The sequence below is a fragment of the Macaca fascicularis genome, chromosome 14 (genome assembly GCF_037993035.2).
Source record: "Macaca fascicularis isolate 582-1 chromosome 14, T2T-MFA8v1.1".
NCBI classification, from domain to species: Eukaryota; Metazoa; Chordata; class Mammalia; order Primates; family Cercopithecidae; genus Macaca; species Macaca fascicularis.
Window position 1 is genome coordinate 31,832,473 of NC_088388.1, and position 16,874 is coordinate 31,849,346.

At 35.9% G+C, this 16,874-nt stretch overlaps 1 protein-coding gene across 2 annotated transcripts in view; it reads left to right on the top strand.

Moving 5' to 3' along the window:
• Positions 1 to 16,286, top strand: part of FBXO3 (F-box protein 3) — a 34,571-nt gene extending 18,285 nt beyond the window's left edge. The window contains exons 5-11 of one of the 2 annotated variants that reach the window (XM_045371665.3): positions 903 to 1,107; positions 2,731 to 2,776; positions 5,629 to 5,713; positions 6,573 to 6,695; positions 8,316 to 8,431; positions 9,907 to 10,097; positions 15,157 to 16,286. In XM_045371665.3, coding sequence (XP_045227600.1) covers positions 903 to 1,107; positions 2,731 to 2,776; positions 5,629 to 5,713; positions 6,573 to 6,695; positions 8,316 to 8,431; positions 9,907 to 10,097; positions 15,157 to 15,333 — 943 coding nt within the window. In that variant the 3' untranslated portion in view covers positions 15,334 to 16,286. Of the gene's footprint in view, positions 1 to 902; positions 1,108 to 2,730; positions 2,777 to 5,628; positions 5,714 to 6,572; positions 6,696 to 8,315; positions 8,432 to 9,906; positions 10,098 to 11,175; positions 14,663 to 15,156 lie in introns of those variants that run through there. The other variant, XM_005578238.5, reaches the window with a different exon arrangement.
• Positions 16,287 to 16,874: the final 588 nt, after the last annotated feature.

The following is a 16,874-nucleotide window of genomic DNA, read 5'->3' on the forward strand; positions in this document are numbered from 1 at the left end:
CTTGGTAGCATGCACCTATAGCTCCAGCTACTCGGGACCTGTGGATCTCTTGAGCTCAGGAGTTTGGGGCTGCAGTAAGCCACTGCACTCCAGCCTGGGTAACAGAACGAGATCCTGTCTCAGAAAAAGAAAGAAATCAAATATTGGGTATAGGTCAGAAACAGAAGTCAGTTAGGACTAGATGACCCTAAATTATTGGCTATTTTTTCCTATTGAACTGAAACTTGACAAAGTTGAAAAATTGTCAGATTTTAAGAGCAAACAGGAGAGAACTTTGTTAGAAGAGTTGCCCAGAACCGACATGACAAATAGGTCATAAATTGCAACCCAGGGATTTTTATCTATACATGGCTCAAGCATTGAGACTTAGGAATCTCATCAAGGAATACCTTCATACCTGTATTGCTATATGTATATTTAATGAGATTAATTTATACCCCAGGCATCCAACTTTGTGAAAATTTGGACAAGGTTTAAGCTGCTTTACATTTATACTCTCTGGTTGCACAGGGTAAGCTAAAGGTTGTATCAAGATAAATGCATCAGATAATTTACTTCTTTAAACATTAAATTGGCCATACATACATGGCTAGCAGAACACCAGCAAATCAATATATCATGGCAAGATGGATTCTTGAAAACAATAAAACTGTATTTCTTTTTAAAACATTGCCATTTAGACATTTAATTAATTTTTAATTTAAATCGAATCTTTTTTCCAATCAAAAGAGTTTGAATTAAATATTTAGAAATTATAGTGCTTTGGGTATTCCTGATTTGGAATTGTCATGTTAATTAGTACTCATAAAGTTGTGAGTGGGAAATTATTATTCATCAGAAAGATGAAGCACAGCTGTTTGGCACTGCCGGGTATTACATGTTTGAGTCTGTATGCTCCTCAGGTTATTGGGAAGCATGGCACTGTCTAATCACTATCGTTCTGAAGATTTGTTAGACGTCGATACAGCTGCCGGAGGATTCCAGCAGAGACAGGGATTGAAATACTGTCTGCCTTTAACTTTTTGCATACATACTGGTTTGAGTCAGTACATAGCAGTGGAAGCTGCAGAGGGCCGAAACAAAAATGAAGTTTTCTACCAATGTCCAGTAAGTAGAACGTGTGTTTAAATATGGCATTAAGATGTGTTCTGATGGTTGTATAAATGCATGCATTAGGTATTTTCAGGATTGTAGAATGGGTATAGAATATTATGCATTTTAGTCATAGACCTCTCTAACTAGAGTTAATATTCTGACATAATGGCATGGAACCCAAGAGAAAACTTGACAGTTGGACATAAAAAACTAGTGTATATACAGAGGAAAAGCTATGATTTGTCTTAAGGTATATTAAGGAAGACTAATGAGGAGCTTTTTGTTGAAGTAATTAATTGTAATATATGTTTCAGACTTGCCAAAAATTTAGCCTTTGAACATCCTTTGATTCATGCTTTGAGTGCAATAGAAACTTTTAAAACTTTCTTCAGTGAGTATTTGACATATCAAAAAATGTAGTTCTTTTTTTAGGAGACTTTTATTATTTTAATGTAACCACAGAAAATATTATGGTATTAGTTTCATTTAATAAAAATGAAAAAATAATTTTAAGTTCTCAGTAATTTCTCAGTTACACACCCTCTGCCTTCATTTTTGCCTTGATATGAACTTTTTACTTAAAAAAGGAATTTATTTATTTATTTATTTATTTATTTTTATTTATTTTTTTTTTTGAGACGGAGTCTCTCTCTGCCGTCCAGGCTGGAGTGCAGTGGCCGGATCTCAGCTCACTGCAAGCTCCACCTCCCGGGTTGACGCCATTCTCCTGCCTCAGCCTCCCAAGTAGCTGGGACTACAGGCACCCGCCACCTCGCCCGGCTAGTTTTTTTTTTGTATTTTTTAGTAGAGACGGGGTTTCACCGTGTTAGTCAGGATGGTCTCGATCTCCTGACCTCGTGATCCACCCGTCTCGGCCTCCCAAAGTGCTGGGATTACAGGCTTGAGCCACCGCGCCCGGCCAAAAAAAAGGAATTTAAAATATAAAATTCTAAATTTTGGCTGGGTGTGGTGGCTGACACCTGTGATCTCAGCACTTTGGGAGGCTGAGGCAGGTGGATCAACTGAGATCAGAAGTTTGAGACCAGCCTAGCCATCATGGCAAAACCCCATCTCTACTGAAAAAAAAAACCACAAAAATTAACCAGGTGTGGTGGTGCACGCCTGTAGTCCCAGCTACTTGGGGAGGCTGAGGCAGGAGAATTGCTTGAATCCAGGAGACGGAGGTCATAGTGAGCTGAGATCAAGCCACTGCATTCCAGCCTGGGCAACAGAGCAAGGCTCCCTCTCAAAAATAAAAAATAAAAAGAAAATGCTTTTCGTAGTTGAGACTTGTGACTCAACCTAACATTTTACATATTTAAAAAGCTTTTATAGCTCTTAACTTTTTAAAGCATTTTCATACTTTTTATCTCATTTTTGACTTGATGTCTCTGTAAGGTTGTAGGATGGTAGCTTGGTCTCTCCATTTACTGAGAAGAGTGAGTAACCTAGAATTGTTCAAATCTCTTGACTCTGATTCAGAACCCTTTCTTCTAGGATAACAAGCCATATATCTTCTTATTTCAACTTTATTTTTATCTGTTTTGCCTCATCTCCAGGGAAAGATACAGATAATGAACAATGAAAAATTAAGTAAAATATGTTTTTATCGATTGTATTCTTTTTCTCACCTAGGACCAAATGGCTCGAAATCCAGCTGCTATTGACATGTTTATTATAGGTAGGAAAGAAAAGTCTTTTTTCCCGCTTCTTCTTCCTGGATATCATAAAAAAATTAAATTGGTAAAAACTTTTTCAGCCACTTTAGCAGCTGGCAATTTCATACTTGGATTTCTTTAAGGTTTGCTGGTTTATGAAGTACTGCATCTAGGTTTTCATTAAAACAGTTTTTGTATTGAATATTTTTAATTTTGAAAAAAGCCAATCCATATACAATCTCATGCTCTGAGGACTCTTCTATAAGGCAATGAAATACACAGAATTGCTGTAAATGTGTATATATTTTTCTTAATGCACGTGTATTATTCATTATATTCATGTATAATTGGAGATACAGATACATAAAGCAACTTTAAACTTTTTCTCTTTTGGTGCTAATGCAGTAGCATTAAGATACTAAGTCACGTTAGAGACCTCTAAAGCAACAGTGTTTAGGGACTAATATAAACTCTATACCTCATAAACTCCTTGGTACAACTAGTTTTTCTTGGCCTTAAAAGAGTATTGCTTATAGGTTTTGAGAACCCTTCAATTTGTAAGTAACTACAGCTCACCCCTTTGCTATTTATCCTGTCTTGTCTTGTTTGGATTTTGGTCATCTAGAGAAGCTTCCAGACTGTCCATTCTGCTTTTTAAGGGTGCTGAGTGACATATATTAAACATCTCTATATATGAATAGTAAAGGGTCCTTATAGACTAAGGCATTTGTATTCAATTCTGTCTTCTGTCTTCTCATTGGAACTTTGAACAATGAACAATGTATCTCATTGGAACTTTGAACTCTATTTGTTCCATACTATGGCACATCCACGTTCATGGTGTACTTCACAATATCAAGATCTCACCCTTACCTAGTAAGTTATAAAAAGCTTTTAAATGTAGGTCCTAGCTTTCAGCTCACTCTGACTCATGTGGTCTCTGGTTTCTAAGTTAAGCACCCTCTGGAGCTGTTTCCTATGCTCATTGCCCTCGTTGGTATTTTTGCATAGCACACACTTTCAGAGATTACCATAGTGGCTGTGGTCCAGCTGTGCTACTCAGTTTATAAATGAAAGGCAGCCAAGTGCTAAGGTAAGCTGCTGCCCAGCCTCTGTGAGTTCCTTACTCTTAGTTTGGTGCTCATCTGACATGGTGTGTAGAACCTCACCACTCCAGCAGAGTACTAAGGTGTAATAATACTATGCCAGTAGCTGGGATTTCTCTTAAAATGGGAGAGCAAAGCAAAAGATTGAGAGACACTGAGAAGAGATGAGGTGGGAAGTTAATGCGGGGAGAAAGGACGAAAAAAGAGCTTCCTTTCAGCTGCCTTGAAAAAGCTCCAGAACCATCAGAGAGACCCCAACACATAGGCTCACTTTAAAAGGTAAATTACCTTAGAACATATAAATTGCATCTTGATTCAACTAAGTTTGTTTAGACTGGTAACACACAAAATAGCATAAACTGGTGGTCAGTGTGCTATTAATAGATATTTAAGAAAACTGGAATCTGTCAGATAAGTTTAGTAGTGAGTGCAGCCTAGTCTGTCCTCATCTTAAAGAATACACTCTGGTCCGTATTGTAATAAAATAAGGTAGATTAAAATACACCATGCCAATCTTTTTATGCAAACCACAAATTTGTCTCTACTTATATAACATTTTTTCCACAAAATATACATATATATGATTTTTTAAAATTCAGAGAAATTACTAGTGCTAAAAATGTAAAATTATACCCTCTATGAATTTTAATGACATTATATAGCTTCTTAATATCTTACTCAAAGTAGGTACATGATCAATGAACCTTGAATACAAGTGTTTAATAAATAATGGGTCAGAATGGGTCATTAATAGATATTGAGAAAAGAGCCAACTATTATAGTTTACCTTCTCTCAGTTGATGCCTTTTAAAAGCTTAAAGCCTTGTACCCTTAGATATAAGCCAAAATGTATCTTCTATCATTCCCTAAATAGAATAATTAGTAAACACTACACATTTAGCATATGACATTCAGTGTGACAGAGTGTAGAAACTGGGTTAATTGAAACCAGATTACAAAGAAATTCATTGAACAAAATTAATTAAAGGACTAATATGTTCTAGGCACTGAGATGTATTAACAGTAAATAATGGGGGGTCTGACAGACTTATGTTCAATATTACCTAGAAGGGGTAAACATTATTAATTCATGTAAATACTTGTTATAATCCAATCATTAGATCACTGATGTATGGTCTGGACTAGACTGTTCCAGTAATCCTTTTCTGCTTTGAGCTGGTCACTAAGAATATGGAGGACCGCTGTGCAATTAAATCTATAGTAGTGTGCAACTAGACCACTTTGGGATTGGCTTGATGCACAGAACTCCACAATGCCATATCCCTGGTAGATGTCCAGACTGAGCCTGGCTTCTGCCAAAATTTTGTGCTTGAGTCAGGATGTACCTGGACCAGGGAAGTCTGAGAATAGGTACTGATATTTTTCTTGTAGTTTCTTCCTAGACATAGCTGTATCTTCTTTGTTCTATATGTTCAATAAATTACAGAAATAAGGCTTTTCATTCTTGTACCAGAATGAATTAAAGTTTAAAATTTGATTAATTGTAAGTGTAAAAAAATAGTTTGAAGGTCGTTGGCGGATTCTCTAACAATAGTTGGGGGGATGAAAAGGGGGAGAATCCCAAGGAAATAAGGTAGATAGAATTGGGAATAGAAATTGACCTTATAAATGATTAGCACAATTATATCTATAAATGTTTCTAGTTTTGGTATCATACTGTAAAGTATAGAGGAATTACAATTGTTTCCTATATAGATTTTATAAAACTATTTGTTCTTTTCTTTTTTTCTCCCTTTCCTGGTTTATAGGTGCTACTTTTACTGACTGGTTTACCTCTTATGTCAAAAATGTTGTATCAGGTGGCTTCCCTATCATCAGAGACCAAATTTTCAGGTATTTTATTTAGGTCTTTTTGGATTGAAATGATTGTAAATCAGAAAAAAATTATAACTCACAGATCATGAAATGAAGTTTCCCAAGAAGGTTGGTAATAAAACCTCTCTGTTGAGATTGATAATAGAAGATTGTCTTCAATCTCACTATTTTATTCTCACCTTAAAGCCAAACATCTAAATGCTTAGACAATTGGTATTTTTCCTATCCGGAAGAATCAAGAAAAAGGTGATTTTGATTTAGAAACTATGGGTTAATAGTATCTATATAATTTATTTTTGAAAAAAAAACCAAAAAGTTATTTGGCAACTGATAGATTTATTATGAATAGCAAGTCAGTAACTGTTAATTCCTGGCAAATATTTATTATCTCTAAATGGAACATTCAGGTATTTTAGATAGTATTGGAGGTAATACTGGTTCATAATAGCCTGGTTGGCAGAAATGATAGACTGATTATACATTAGAGGCTTCTGGGAACAGCATACTTGCACATTTTTATTGTCAGAGGCATCATTTAGCATTAGCCATCATGTAGCTGGGTTTTCAGATGTCCCAAAAGTTTCCTTAGCCCTGGAAACTGAATAAGCTCATTTTTGTTTCCAAGCTAATTACCAGTCCATTATTGGAACCACTGATCATTGAACCTTGATTGCTGTCATTACTGATCCAGAGTTACCAAGGTTTTATAGTTTGTTTCTAGTTTCCTTCTAAGTTTAATAGGACTATACCCAAATATTATTGAACTTTTCTGAGTCTGAAATATGATTTAAATTTTTCGTCCTAAAGTATAACCTATTTTGCATTGTATCTTTTAAATCCTGTAGATTTTAAAATGTTTAATTTTTAAATTACCTAGATATGTTCACGATCCAGAGTGTGTAGCAACAACTGGGGATATTACTGTTTCCGTTTCCACATCGTTTCTGCCAGAACTTAGCTCTGTACATCCACCCCACTATTTCTTCACATACCGAATCAGGTGAGAATTTTAAATGGGGTCGCCTTTCAGTTAATGGTGGGATATATCCAATGGACATGTTGCTATTGTCCCATTCGACATGATATGTAAGACACATTTTGAAAGAACTTGCTGAAGTTGGGAGGAAGGTGGATACATTTTCTCTAAGATAGTGGTCATGGAGGACTTGGACTTCATATTAACCTCTAAGTTATTTAAGTTATTTCTTGAAAATATACTGGGTATTAAGTATTGTGCCAGGTACTATGGAAATGGACCACTAAGTTGTAGTCGTCATTAAAGCTCTAAGTTGTAATGTATTCTAGAAGCTGTCAAATTGCCATAATAAAGTCATGCATTTTAAATTTCATGTGGCCTATTTATATTCAATTAAAAAATCTAATAAATGTGTATTGCGTGCTTCACGGATGCCAGACATAGTGTTAGACGTTGAATTTTATTAAATAAGAAGCAAATATTTTAAATTTATATTAGTTAGAAGTATTCTGTGCTATGACACAAAGATAACTCATTGCCCTAAGGGATTAAGAATACTGTGTTTTAAAATATATTTTTATGTGTTTTATGTTATATATAAGTATATTTTAAAATACACATACATGCATATATGCATACTGGAAGTATTTTAGTAAAATATAACTACCTGGAAGCATCCTAGGATTTAGATACTGTATGCAACCTTTGCTATATCCAAGTACACATGTATAGATATTTGTTTTACTTGTTTGATTTAGATCCTGCCTAGGATTGAGATGTGCTCAAAATAAACATATCAACGCATACTTATAGGATACTCAGAGTGAAAATAAGAGACACTAGATTCCTAGGGAAAGGGGAAAGCGATAGCATTGGGAAACAGAGTCAAAGTGTAATCCCAGGCTGGACGTGGTGGCCCACGCCTATAGTCGCAGCACTTTGGGAGGCCAAGGTGGGAGGATTGTTTGAGCTTAGGAGTTCAAGACCAGCCTGGACAACATAGTGAGACCTTGTCTCTACAAAAATTTCAAAAAAAATTATCCTGGTATAGTGGCACATGCCTGTAGTCCAGGCTACTGGAGGGGCTGAGGCAGAAGGATGGCTTCAGCCTAGGATGTCAAGGCAGCAGTGAGCCCAAGATTACGCCACTGCACTCCAGCCTGGGTGGCAGAGTGAGACCCTGTCTCAAACAAAAAAAGTGTAATCCCAGTAACTGGTGCCGTTTTGCCTTAAACTTTCTAGAAACTAATGGAAAAAAGGGAAATGGGTTGTATAGCCTTATGCAGTTAAAGAGAGTTTCAGTTCTCCAGAAGTTTTTAGAAAGCATTTGCCAAATTGATCTTTATTTGAACAGCAAAAGATTGTTGTTACCATTATGTTGCATATTTTGTGTTGCCCTTTCTATTGTTGATCCACACTGACAGTCAAATGCGTAAGTTGAGTAAAAGCATTTTTGTAGAGGGATCCAGCTAATGAAGCCAGTATCTTTGAGAACTTAGAAAAATAGATGGCTAACATGGACTTTGGGTTGGGTTTCTTAATTTTTTGGAAATTTTTCTTCATAGTGTTAGCCTGAATAGTGTATCTCTTAAACCAAAGAAACAAGCCAGATTTTTGTCTCTACCACCCCATTCCCTTCTCTAGGATTGAAATGTCAAAGGATGCACTTCCTGAGAAGGCCTGTCAGTTGGACAGTCGCTATTGGAGAATAACAAATGCTAAGGGTGACGTGGAAGAAGTTCAAGGACCTGGAGTAGTTGGTATGGAACCCAAGATTTAGGTTTATACATTAATTCCTTAGAAGAAGTCTTAGACTTTGCATCATAAATATAACATAAAAGGTCATTATCCTATTAATTTAATCCCTTAAGCATTAACTTTTCTAAAATAATAGCAAACTCAATTATTCAGGGATTGATTTCCGTTTCTGTGGATCACCTGGGGTTCTTTGCTTTTCCTTCATTTTTTTTTTAACTGGTTCATTATTCATTATATTTTGTGGGTTAGAACACATAGGGCAGAAAGGGGAAATAAATTTTGTATTGGTCATGTTTTTTTGAAGTTTGGGGGGAAATGTTAAAATTAATGGCATGAATTTTTATTGTTCGTGGATTTCAGTCACTTTAGTTGTGGTTACCATTGTCATTTGGCTTTCTTAAAGATTATGATTATCTGAAGTCTCTGAGCCCTCAGATTCTTCAGGTTTGAATATGTGCTCCAGGAAAATAACATATTTATGCTATGTACTTCTGTTATCAGTCCTAAGCATATGCAGAATCCAGTTTAAGGTTTTCTAAATTCATTGCTATGAATAGATCTACATGTTTACTTAACAAATTTTTTTTCCTGGGCTTGAGTCCAGGAATATTTTCTGGATCTAGTGCTAAGAGAGAGGCTTTATTAAACCACAGTTCTTTTTCTGCCATTTGGTCCAGTGGTGTAAGGACTCTCCCTTGTGAGTGGCATTTTGTCTGATCTGAATGCTTAGGATGCATCTTCACAGTTTTAGGTTTCTGTTTCTTGCTACTTTAAAAATATTTAGATTACCCTTATCTCTGTTTGAACTGGTGTCTGTAATGCTTTTTATTACTCATATTTTAAAGGTTGTGTCTTCAATGCCTCAAAGCTTTTTGAAAAAGAAACATGCCTGTTCTGTTCTCTTTGTTTGTTTGTTTGTTTTCACTAGATACTTCCCACCTTCTACATTGTAGGGAATTTGAGGAATACATTAAAAAAATGTTGAGAGGGCTAGGCGCAGTGGCTCCTACCTGATATCCCAGAACTTTGGGAGGCCAAGGTGGGCGAATCACCTGAGGTCGGGAGTTTCAGACCAGTCTGACCAACGTGGCAAAACCCTGCCTCTACTAAAAATACAAAGATTAGCCGGGCATGGTGGCAGGCACTTGTAATCCCAGCTACTTGGGAGACTGAGGCAGGAGAATCGCTTGAACCTGGGAGGTGGAGGTTGTAGTGAGCTGAGATCATGCCACTGCACTCCAGCCTGGGCAAGAGAGCAAGACTCTATCTCAAAAAAAAAAAAAAAAAAGTGAAGAGGAATAAAATACCTACTCATTGTCCTATCACTGTTAACATTTTGTTACATTTTCTTTTGGAATTTTTTTTCTAACTGTGCATTTACTATTATGTAGTTTACATAATGCCATGGAGACCATACCTTATTTATTGTAATAAATGAATTTTATACTTTGGTTTATTGTTACTGTTTTCCCTGCAGGTGAATTTCCAATCATCAGCCCAGGTCGGGTATATGAATACACAAGCTGTACCACATTCTCTACAACATCAGGATATATGGAAGGATATTATACCTTCCACTTTCTTTACTTTAAAGACAAGATCTTTAATGTTGCCATTCCCCGATTCCATATGGCATGTCCAACATTCAGGGTGTCTATAGCCCGATTGGTAAGTTAAATTTTCCTCTAGTGCTGATTTACGTGACTTTGTAGGGTTAACACTGCAGATAAGGCAGGCAAGTAGTTAAGTTTATAAATTGCATTCCAGAGAACCGTAGAGATTTTGAGGAAATATCTTGGGGGTCATGTGAATTTATTGAGAGAAATGGACAAGTAAATGAGGCTCCATAGTCTCTAACCAGAGAATTTCTGCTATCTGTTTTAAAGATTCAACAACTTTTTCACTGTTCAGTGGCCTAAATGTTTTAGATTAGGAGAAATACCACATTAGACCAGTTAGAATCAGCTTTAAGACTGGGAAAACAACTTCTTACAGTGTTTTTGCTCAAACTTCCAATTTAATGTCAAATAAACAAATATTCCAGAAAGATCATTATAAAGAAAATTTAATGTGTAGATGTATACTTTTGGCAGTCTCTCTGGGATCATTTCTTAAGTCAACTAGGTATATTATTAAAATCTTGTTTTTAGGGTTACCTTATGACAAGTGTAACAGTAACCCCAATCTTAGAGACTATAACATGATTAAAGAAAATTATGAAGCTCCAGTTATACAATGGGGATAAAATATGAATTATATACCCAGAGTGCAATTGAGTTGTAGGTGTTGAATCTTTGGAAAATACCCTCTAGCTTCTGGAATGACCCTGATGGATGGGTATAAATTTGGGAAGATGGACATGATATTAATCTGACCCAGAGCTGACACATTTTCAACTCCAGTTTGGAAAGAGAAGGCTGATAATGAGACTTTGGGCCATTACCTGTGTGGCATATCTAGTGAAAAGAATCTACAGTGTGCGTTTGGAAGTGAAGATTTAGCTTTCTTCCCAGTGGAGGAATGCCAGAAACTGTATTTCCAGTACTGGGAATTTGCTACTTAGGATAACAGAATTCCTTTTTTGACTGGCCCAGTATCTGTATGAGTTTGGAATAATCTTATCCTTACATGTTTGATATGATTCATCAGTGAAGTTATCAGGGGCTAGAGTTCTGTTTGTGGAAAAATTTTGAAATTTGAATTTAATTTCTTTAATATTCATATTTTCTATTTCTTCTTGTTTCAGTTTTGGTAATTTGTGCCTTTCAAGGAATTTGTCCATTCCATCTAAATGTTGAATTTATTGGTATAAAGTTATTGACAGTATTCCCTTGATATCCTTTTAATGGCTACAAAAGCCATAATCACATGTCCTCTTTTGTTCTTAATATTGTTAATTTATATCTTTTGTTCATTGCTTTAGCTAGGGGTTTATAATTTTTATTGATCATTTAAAGGAGCAACTTTTGGTTTTACTAATTTTCTCTATTTGCTTATTTTCTATTGCATTGATTTTTGCAGTTATCTTTATTTCTTTCCTTCTACTTTGAGTTTAATTTGCTTTTCTTCTAGCTTTTTTAAGGTAGAAGTTTATATTAGTAATTTTAGACCTTTTTTCTCTCCAAGCACTGTTTTAGCTGCATTTCACAAGTTGTGATGTGTTTTCATGAACGTGTAGTTCAAAATAGTGTTAGATTTCCCTTGTAATTTAATTTTGATCTATGACTTTTCTAGACATGTGTTAATTTTCAAACATTTGGGGAGTTTTCAGTTATCTTTTGACTATTGATTTTTTAAATTTATTGTGGTTAGAGAATTTGCTCTGTATTTTCAATCCTAAATGTTTTATGGCCCAAAATTATGGTTTATCTTGGTAAATGATCCTTGTATATTTGAAAATAATGTACATTCTGCTATTTTGGGTAATATTATTCTACAAATGATAGGTCAAATTGGTTGACAGTGTTTTTCAAGTCTTCTGTATACTTGTTGATTTTTTTTTTTTTTTGGTCTTTGTCCTTCAACAAGCGAGAGATGATTGTTGAAATCTCCAAATATAATTATAGTTTTTTGTTTCTCTTTTTAGGCCTATCAGGTTTGCTTCATGTATTTTGAAGCTGTATAATTATATGCAAATATGCTAAGGATTATGATGTATTTTTAATGACATAATTCTTTCATCATTATGAAATCTCCATCTTTATTGCTGATAATATTCCTTGTCCTAAAGTTTAAAGAGCATTGAGGTTTGTTTTGGTAGGCAGTTGAGTTACTATTGGGTCAACTTGATCCTTTGGCAGCTTGTTTGTTTTTAATGTTTGTTAGGGTGGGTGTAAAGTAGTCTTTATTTAAGGACAGCGGTTGTCAACTTTCAGTCTCATGACCCCCTGAAACTCTAAAAACTTACTGAGGACTCCGAAGAATTCTTGCTTATGTTGATTGTATTAACACTTACCATATCAGAAATTAAAACTGAGAAAGTTTTACAAGATTTACTTATTAGTTCCTTTTTAAATGACAATAATAAACCCATTTCATGTTCAGCTCTCCCTTAACTATGTTCTTTCTTATTAGTTTTCATTTCCTTCTAACCACAAATAAACATATAAAATCTTGACCTACCTTGTGGAAAATGTTTTCTCTCAAGGATGAGAAATAAAATGAGAATTCTGGACTTACTTCTTACCGACATTAAAAAAGCCATGGGGGTTGTATTTGTTGACCTTTCCTGTTTGAATATTAGTTTCCTGATATGGAGAATTGTTCTGCTTTTTCATCCTCTACCAGTCTGATTAATTCGTAGGCTTAACACTTCCTTTTTCTTTCTCCTTGGAATGCCTCTTGGAAATATGCATTAGTTGGTCTTATGTCTTTTCTTGGTCTAGGTGGTATGCGTGTTTGGCTTGTTGGGGGCACTTTTAGAGGCTCCGGCTGCACATTTCCACTCTCTGTGTGTTCCTTTCTGCATCTGCTGTGTGTGTGTGTACACTTCTTTTCTGAGCAATCTCTCTCCTTAGCCACATTGAGTTCTTTAACAGTTTTTCTGTTTTCTTCTTCATTAAGATAATTAATAATCATACTACTCAGATAACATGTTTTAGAACTTCCCAAGCCTTTCCCTTTCCCACCTTTTGGACCTCCTAACTGAATTTCAAAGTCTTCATTCCTTAGATTAAACAAATAAATCCAAAGATAAAAAGAATGTAATGTCTTATAAGTCATATCAGTGTATATTTTCTCTGTTATTGTTAGTGTTATAATAAATCCTAAGTGACACATTTCCTTTCTCCTACATTAATTCATTTGCTTGTACAACAGCTATTTATTGAGTACTGTGATAAACAATATAATCAAATTCCCTGCCTTGAAATTTACATTCCAATTCAAAGAAACAAACTGTAACAATAAACACTGTGTCCTTATGTTAAGTAGTAATAAGTGCTATGGAGAAACAGCAGAGTAAAAGAGATAAAGAATGTATTGTTAGGTTGTTCTAATATAAAGATGGGTCAGGAGAGACCTCAGTGACACTTAAGCTGAAACGTGAAAGGAGCAGAGGGAATTAGGTGGATATGTGGGAGACAAGTGTTTGAAGCAAAGGAGCAGCACATGTGGAGGTTCTGAAACAATAATGTGCTTGGTGTGCTTGACCCAAGGAGGCCAGTGTAGCTGGAGTGCAGTGAACTACAGGGAGAGGGGCTAGAGATGAGATCAGAGGGATAATGGGGTGCTGGATCACGCAACACCATAAAAGCCCTGGTGGAAGGACTGTGGCTGACATCATGCCCCAGGTTGCCCCATACTTTCCAGAGTACCCAGTAGGTCCTTACTGTTCAGAATTCTGTTCAATGTAGCAACTCCTCCCATTGTGTCTCAAATGTGTGAGAGAGAACATTGACAGCAGAGTAAGTCATGGCTTGAGTAGAGACATTGCATGGGCAGAATTGACATTTCCAAGAGATATTCAGATGCACGTTCAACATCACTACTGTCCTAATCTGAGAGCCTCCATCAAGGTAATTTAAAAATAGAGGCTGTCATTTCCCTCCAGTGTGGGTTGATCTTAGGTATGTACTTAAAATGAATTGGCAAAGTGACACTGTGATTTCTGAGTTAGAAAAAGGTAATATTCCTTCAGCCTAGAGTTCTCTCTCTCTCTCCTGGGACATGTGTCTTTGACACCCTGAGCCACCATGGAAGACGTCCAGCTACCATGAAGCCATCATGCAGAAGAGACCATGTAGAGACATCACATAGAGATAGAGGGAGGCACCCAGGAGCCCCAGCTGTTTCAGATTCCAGATATTTGGATCATCACGCGCGGGTACCAGAGATGTGAATGAAGATGCTCGTGAAATGACTGCAGTTCCACCTACCATCTGACTGCAACGTCACGGGAGACCCCAACCCAGAACCACTCCACTGAATACCTCCCAAATACTAACCCACATGAACCATGAGAGATAATAATGACTGTTGTTGTTTCAAGCCACTAAAAAAATAAAAGTATTTTTTTAAAAAGTAGAGGCTACTGATGGTTGAATTGAAATGATGTGTCTTTATAGTAGGAGCTCAATAAAAATCTTAAGAGTTCTTGTTGGCAGTGCATAAAAGTTACCAGTAGAGGTCGTACTTGATTAATATTTTTATATCCTCTTTTCTGTAAGTATATAGATTAATAATTATTATTCAGTGTATGAATATAAGTTCAGTAAAACTGTATCTTGGATTGTTACAAGTGGTCTGTTTGCTACCTTCTATGAATTACCAACTACTGTATAAAAAATAAGTACTGGCTTAGTGAAATATTCATCCATTAAAACCATACTGAGCCGGGCTGCGTCGCATGCACCTGTAGTCCCAGCTACTCGGGAGACTGAGGTGGGAGAATTGCTTGAGCCCAGGAGTTCGAGGCTAGCCTAGGCAACATAGCAAGAACTTGTCTCTAAGAAAATTTTAAAATAAACAATTTTTTAAAAAAGAAGATCTTCCATTAAACAACAACAACAAACACCACACTGAGCATTATTTAACACAAGATACAAAATCCACTCCAGAATGTTGCATCAACATGTGTGTTGTGAGAATGCACTGTTCAAGTCTATGGAAATTCACATTTGGCATGTCTGGTTGTTTGAATTCTAGATAAATGAGAATTTACATGAAATAACTGTTAAAAAAAACTGATAGATGCTCTTCTTATCAAAAGATTGTTTTCTCTTTAAAGGAAATGGGTCCTGATGAATATGAAGAGATGGAAGAAGAGGAGGAGGAGGAAGAAGAGGAAGACGAGGATGATGATTCAGCAGATATGGATGAATCAGATGAAGATGATGAAGAGGAGAGACGGAGGAGAGTCTTTGATGTTCCCATTCGCAGACGCCGTTGCTCACGCCTTTTTTAGCAAACCTTCCGCTGATGGAAGCACTAGGATGATTCTAGGCTGTTAAATAGATTTCTCAATAATGTAAATAACTAAATTGTTCTCTGCATATAGCAGGAAAACTAGCATGAAATATTGTTTCAGGCCCTGGGTTCTATGTGACACTACATTAGGAATTGGATTGTTTGGGTTTGCTTTGTGTGTTTGAGGTAGAGGAGGAAATGGGAATCTTTTTTTTCTCTTCCAGGAGTCAATGGAAGAATAGTTCTCTAGCTAAGGAACAGACATACCTTTGTTTTCAAATATTTTATACTTACAAAAATCTAGAAATGGAGAGGGAATTGTTTTGAATAAGGATTTAAAATACCTGCACAAGGATAGAGAGAAACTATGTGACTGATTCTGTGAAAAGACTTGCAGTTGTGAGTTATTTAGAAATGATCAAAATTTGTAATTAGGCTAATCCATTTAGTGATTCCTAATATTTTGTACTCACAGAGAACTAATTGACTAAACAACTTGAACGCTAGTGGTTTGTCCTTAGACAATCTGTCTTTGAATTTAAAGTCTTTATCGCTAAGACCTTGACTTTAAATTTTTCATCACTACGACCTTGAATTTAATTTCAGGTCTTCAACATGATGACCTTGAATTTAATTTAAAGTCTTCAACACTATGCGCTTTATCACATTATTCACAGATGCATTTTTGAAATGTAGTATGTAAAAGTATGTAATGTGCTGTTTGTTAACAAAAGATTGTTCACAACATCTCATGTAGTTTAAATTTGTAAATACTGCTGCTGTTTTGGTTCTCCTTTATACATTTGACTGTCTTTGTGATAAGTGACATGAATTTTATGTTAGGATTAAGTATGTTTTCCTGAAACTTGGATTTTTTTTTTTGTAATTATATAATTGAGAGTTAAGAATGAAATACTTCAAGTGTTAAAAAACTCACATTTTAAAAACAAATTTTGGTTCCAACTCTGTATTTTGTATAATTGCCTGTTTTCCATAAACTAGTATTAGTCAGCCTTTGCTTTTAAGGTAGAAGATGGGATGGATTCTTGGTGACCTGCTGCAAATGTAGCAGGCCCGCTCAAAGTCATCTCCTAGCTTTGACTGTACCCTCTTGTGTGCTCCACCGTCCATTTTCCCCAGTAACAGTTATTTTGTAGAGAAAACTATAAGAAAAGGAAGTGGCATTCAAGGCTAAGCAGCCGCCATTAGGGACCATGAAGACAAACTTACCCTTTCATATTCACACATGTCACAATGTTCTGAAACAGACTGTCATTTTTCCTGTTTACTTTTCATTTAGTAGAATATAATCAGGCTATCAAATCCTATTATGGCTATGTTTTTTAAATTTTTTTATTTTTTATTTTTTGAGATGGAGTCTCGCTCTCTCACCCAGGCTGGAGTGCAGTGGCGCCATCTCGGCTCACTGCAAGCTCCGCCTCGAGGGTTCACGCCATTCTCCTGCCACAGCCTCCCGAGTAGCTGGGATTACAGGTGCCTGCCACGAGGACCGGCCAATTTTTTTGTATTTTTAGTAGA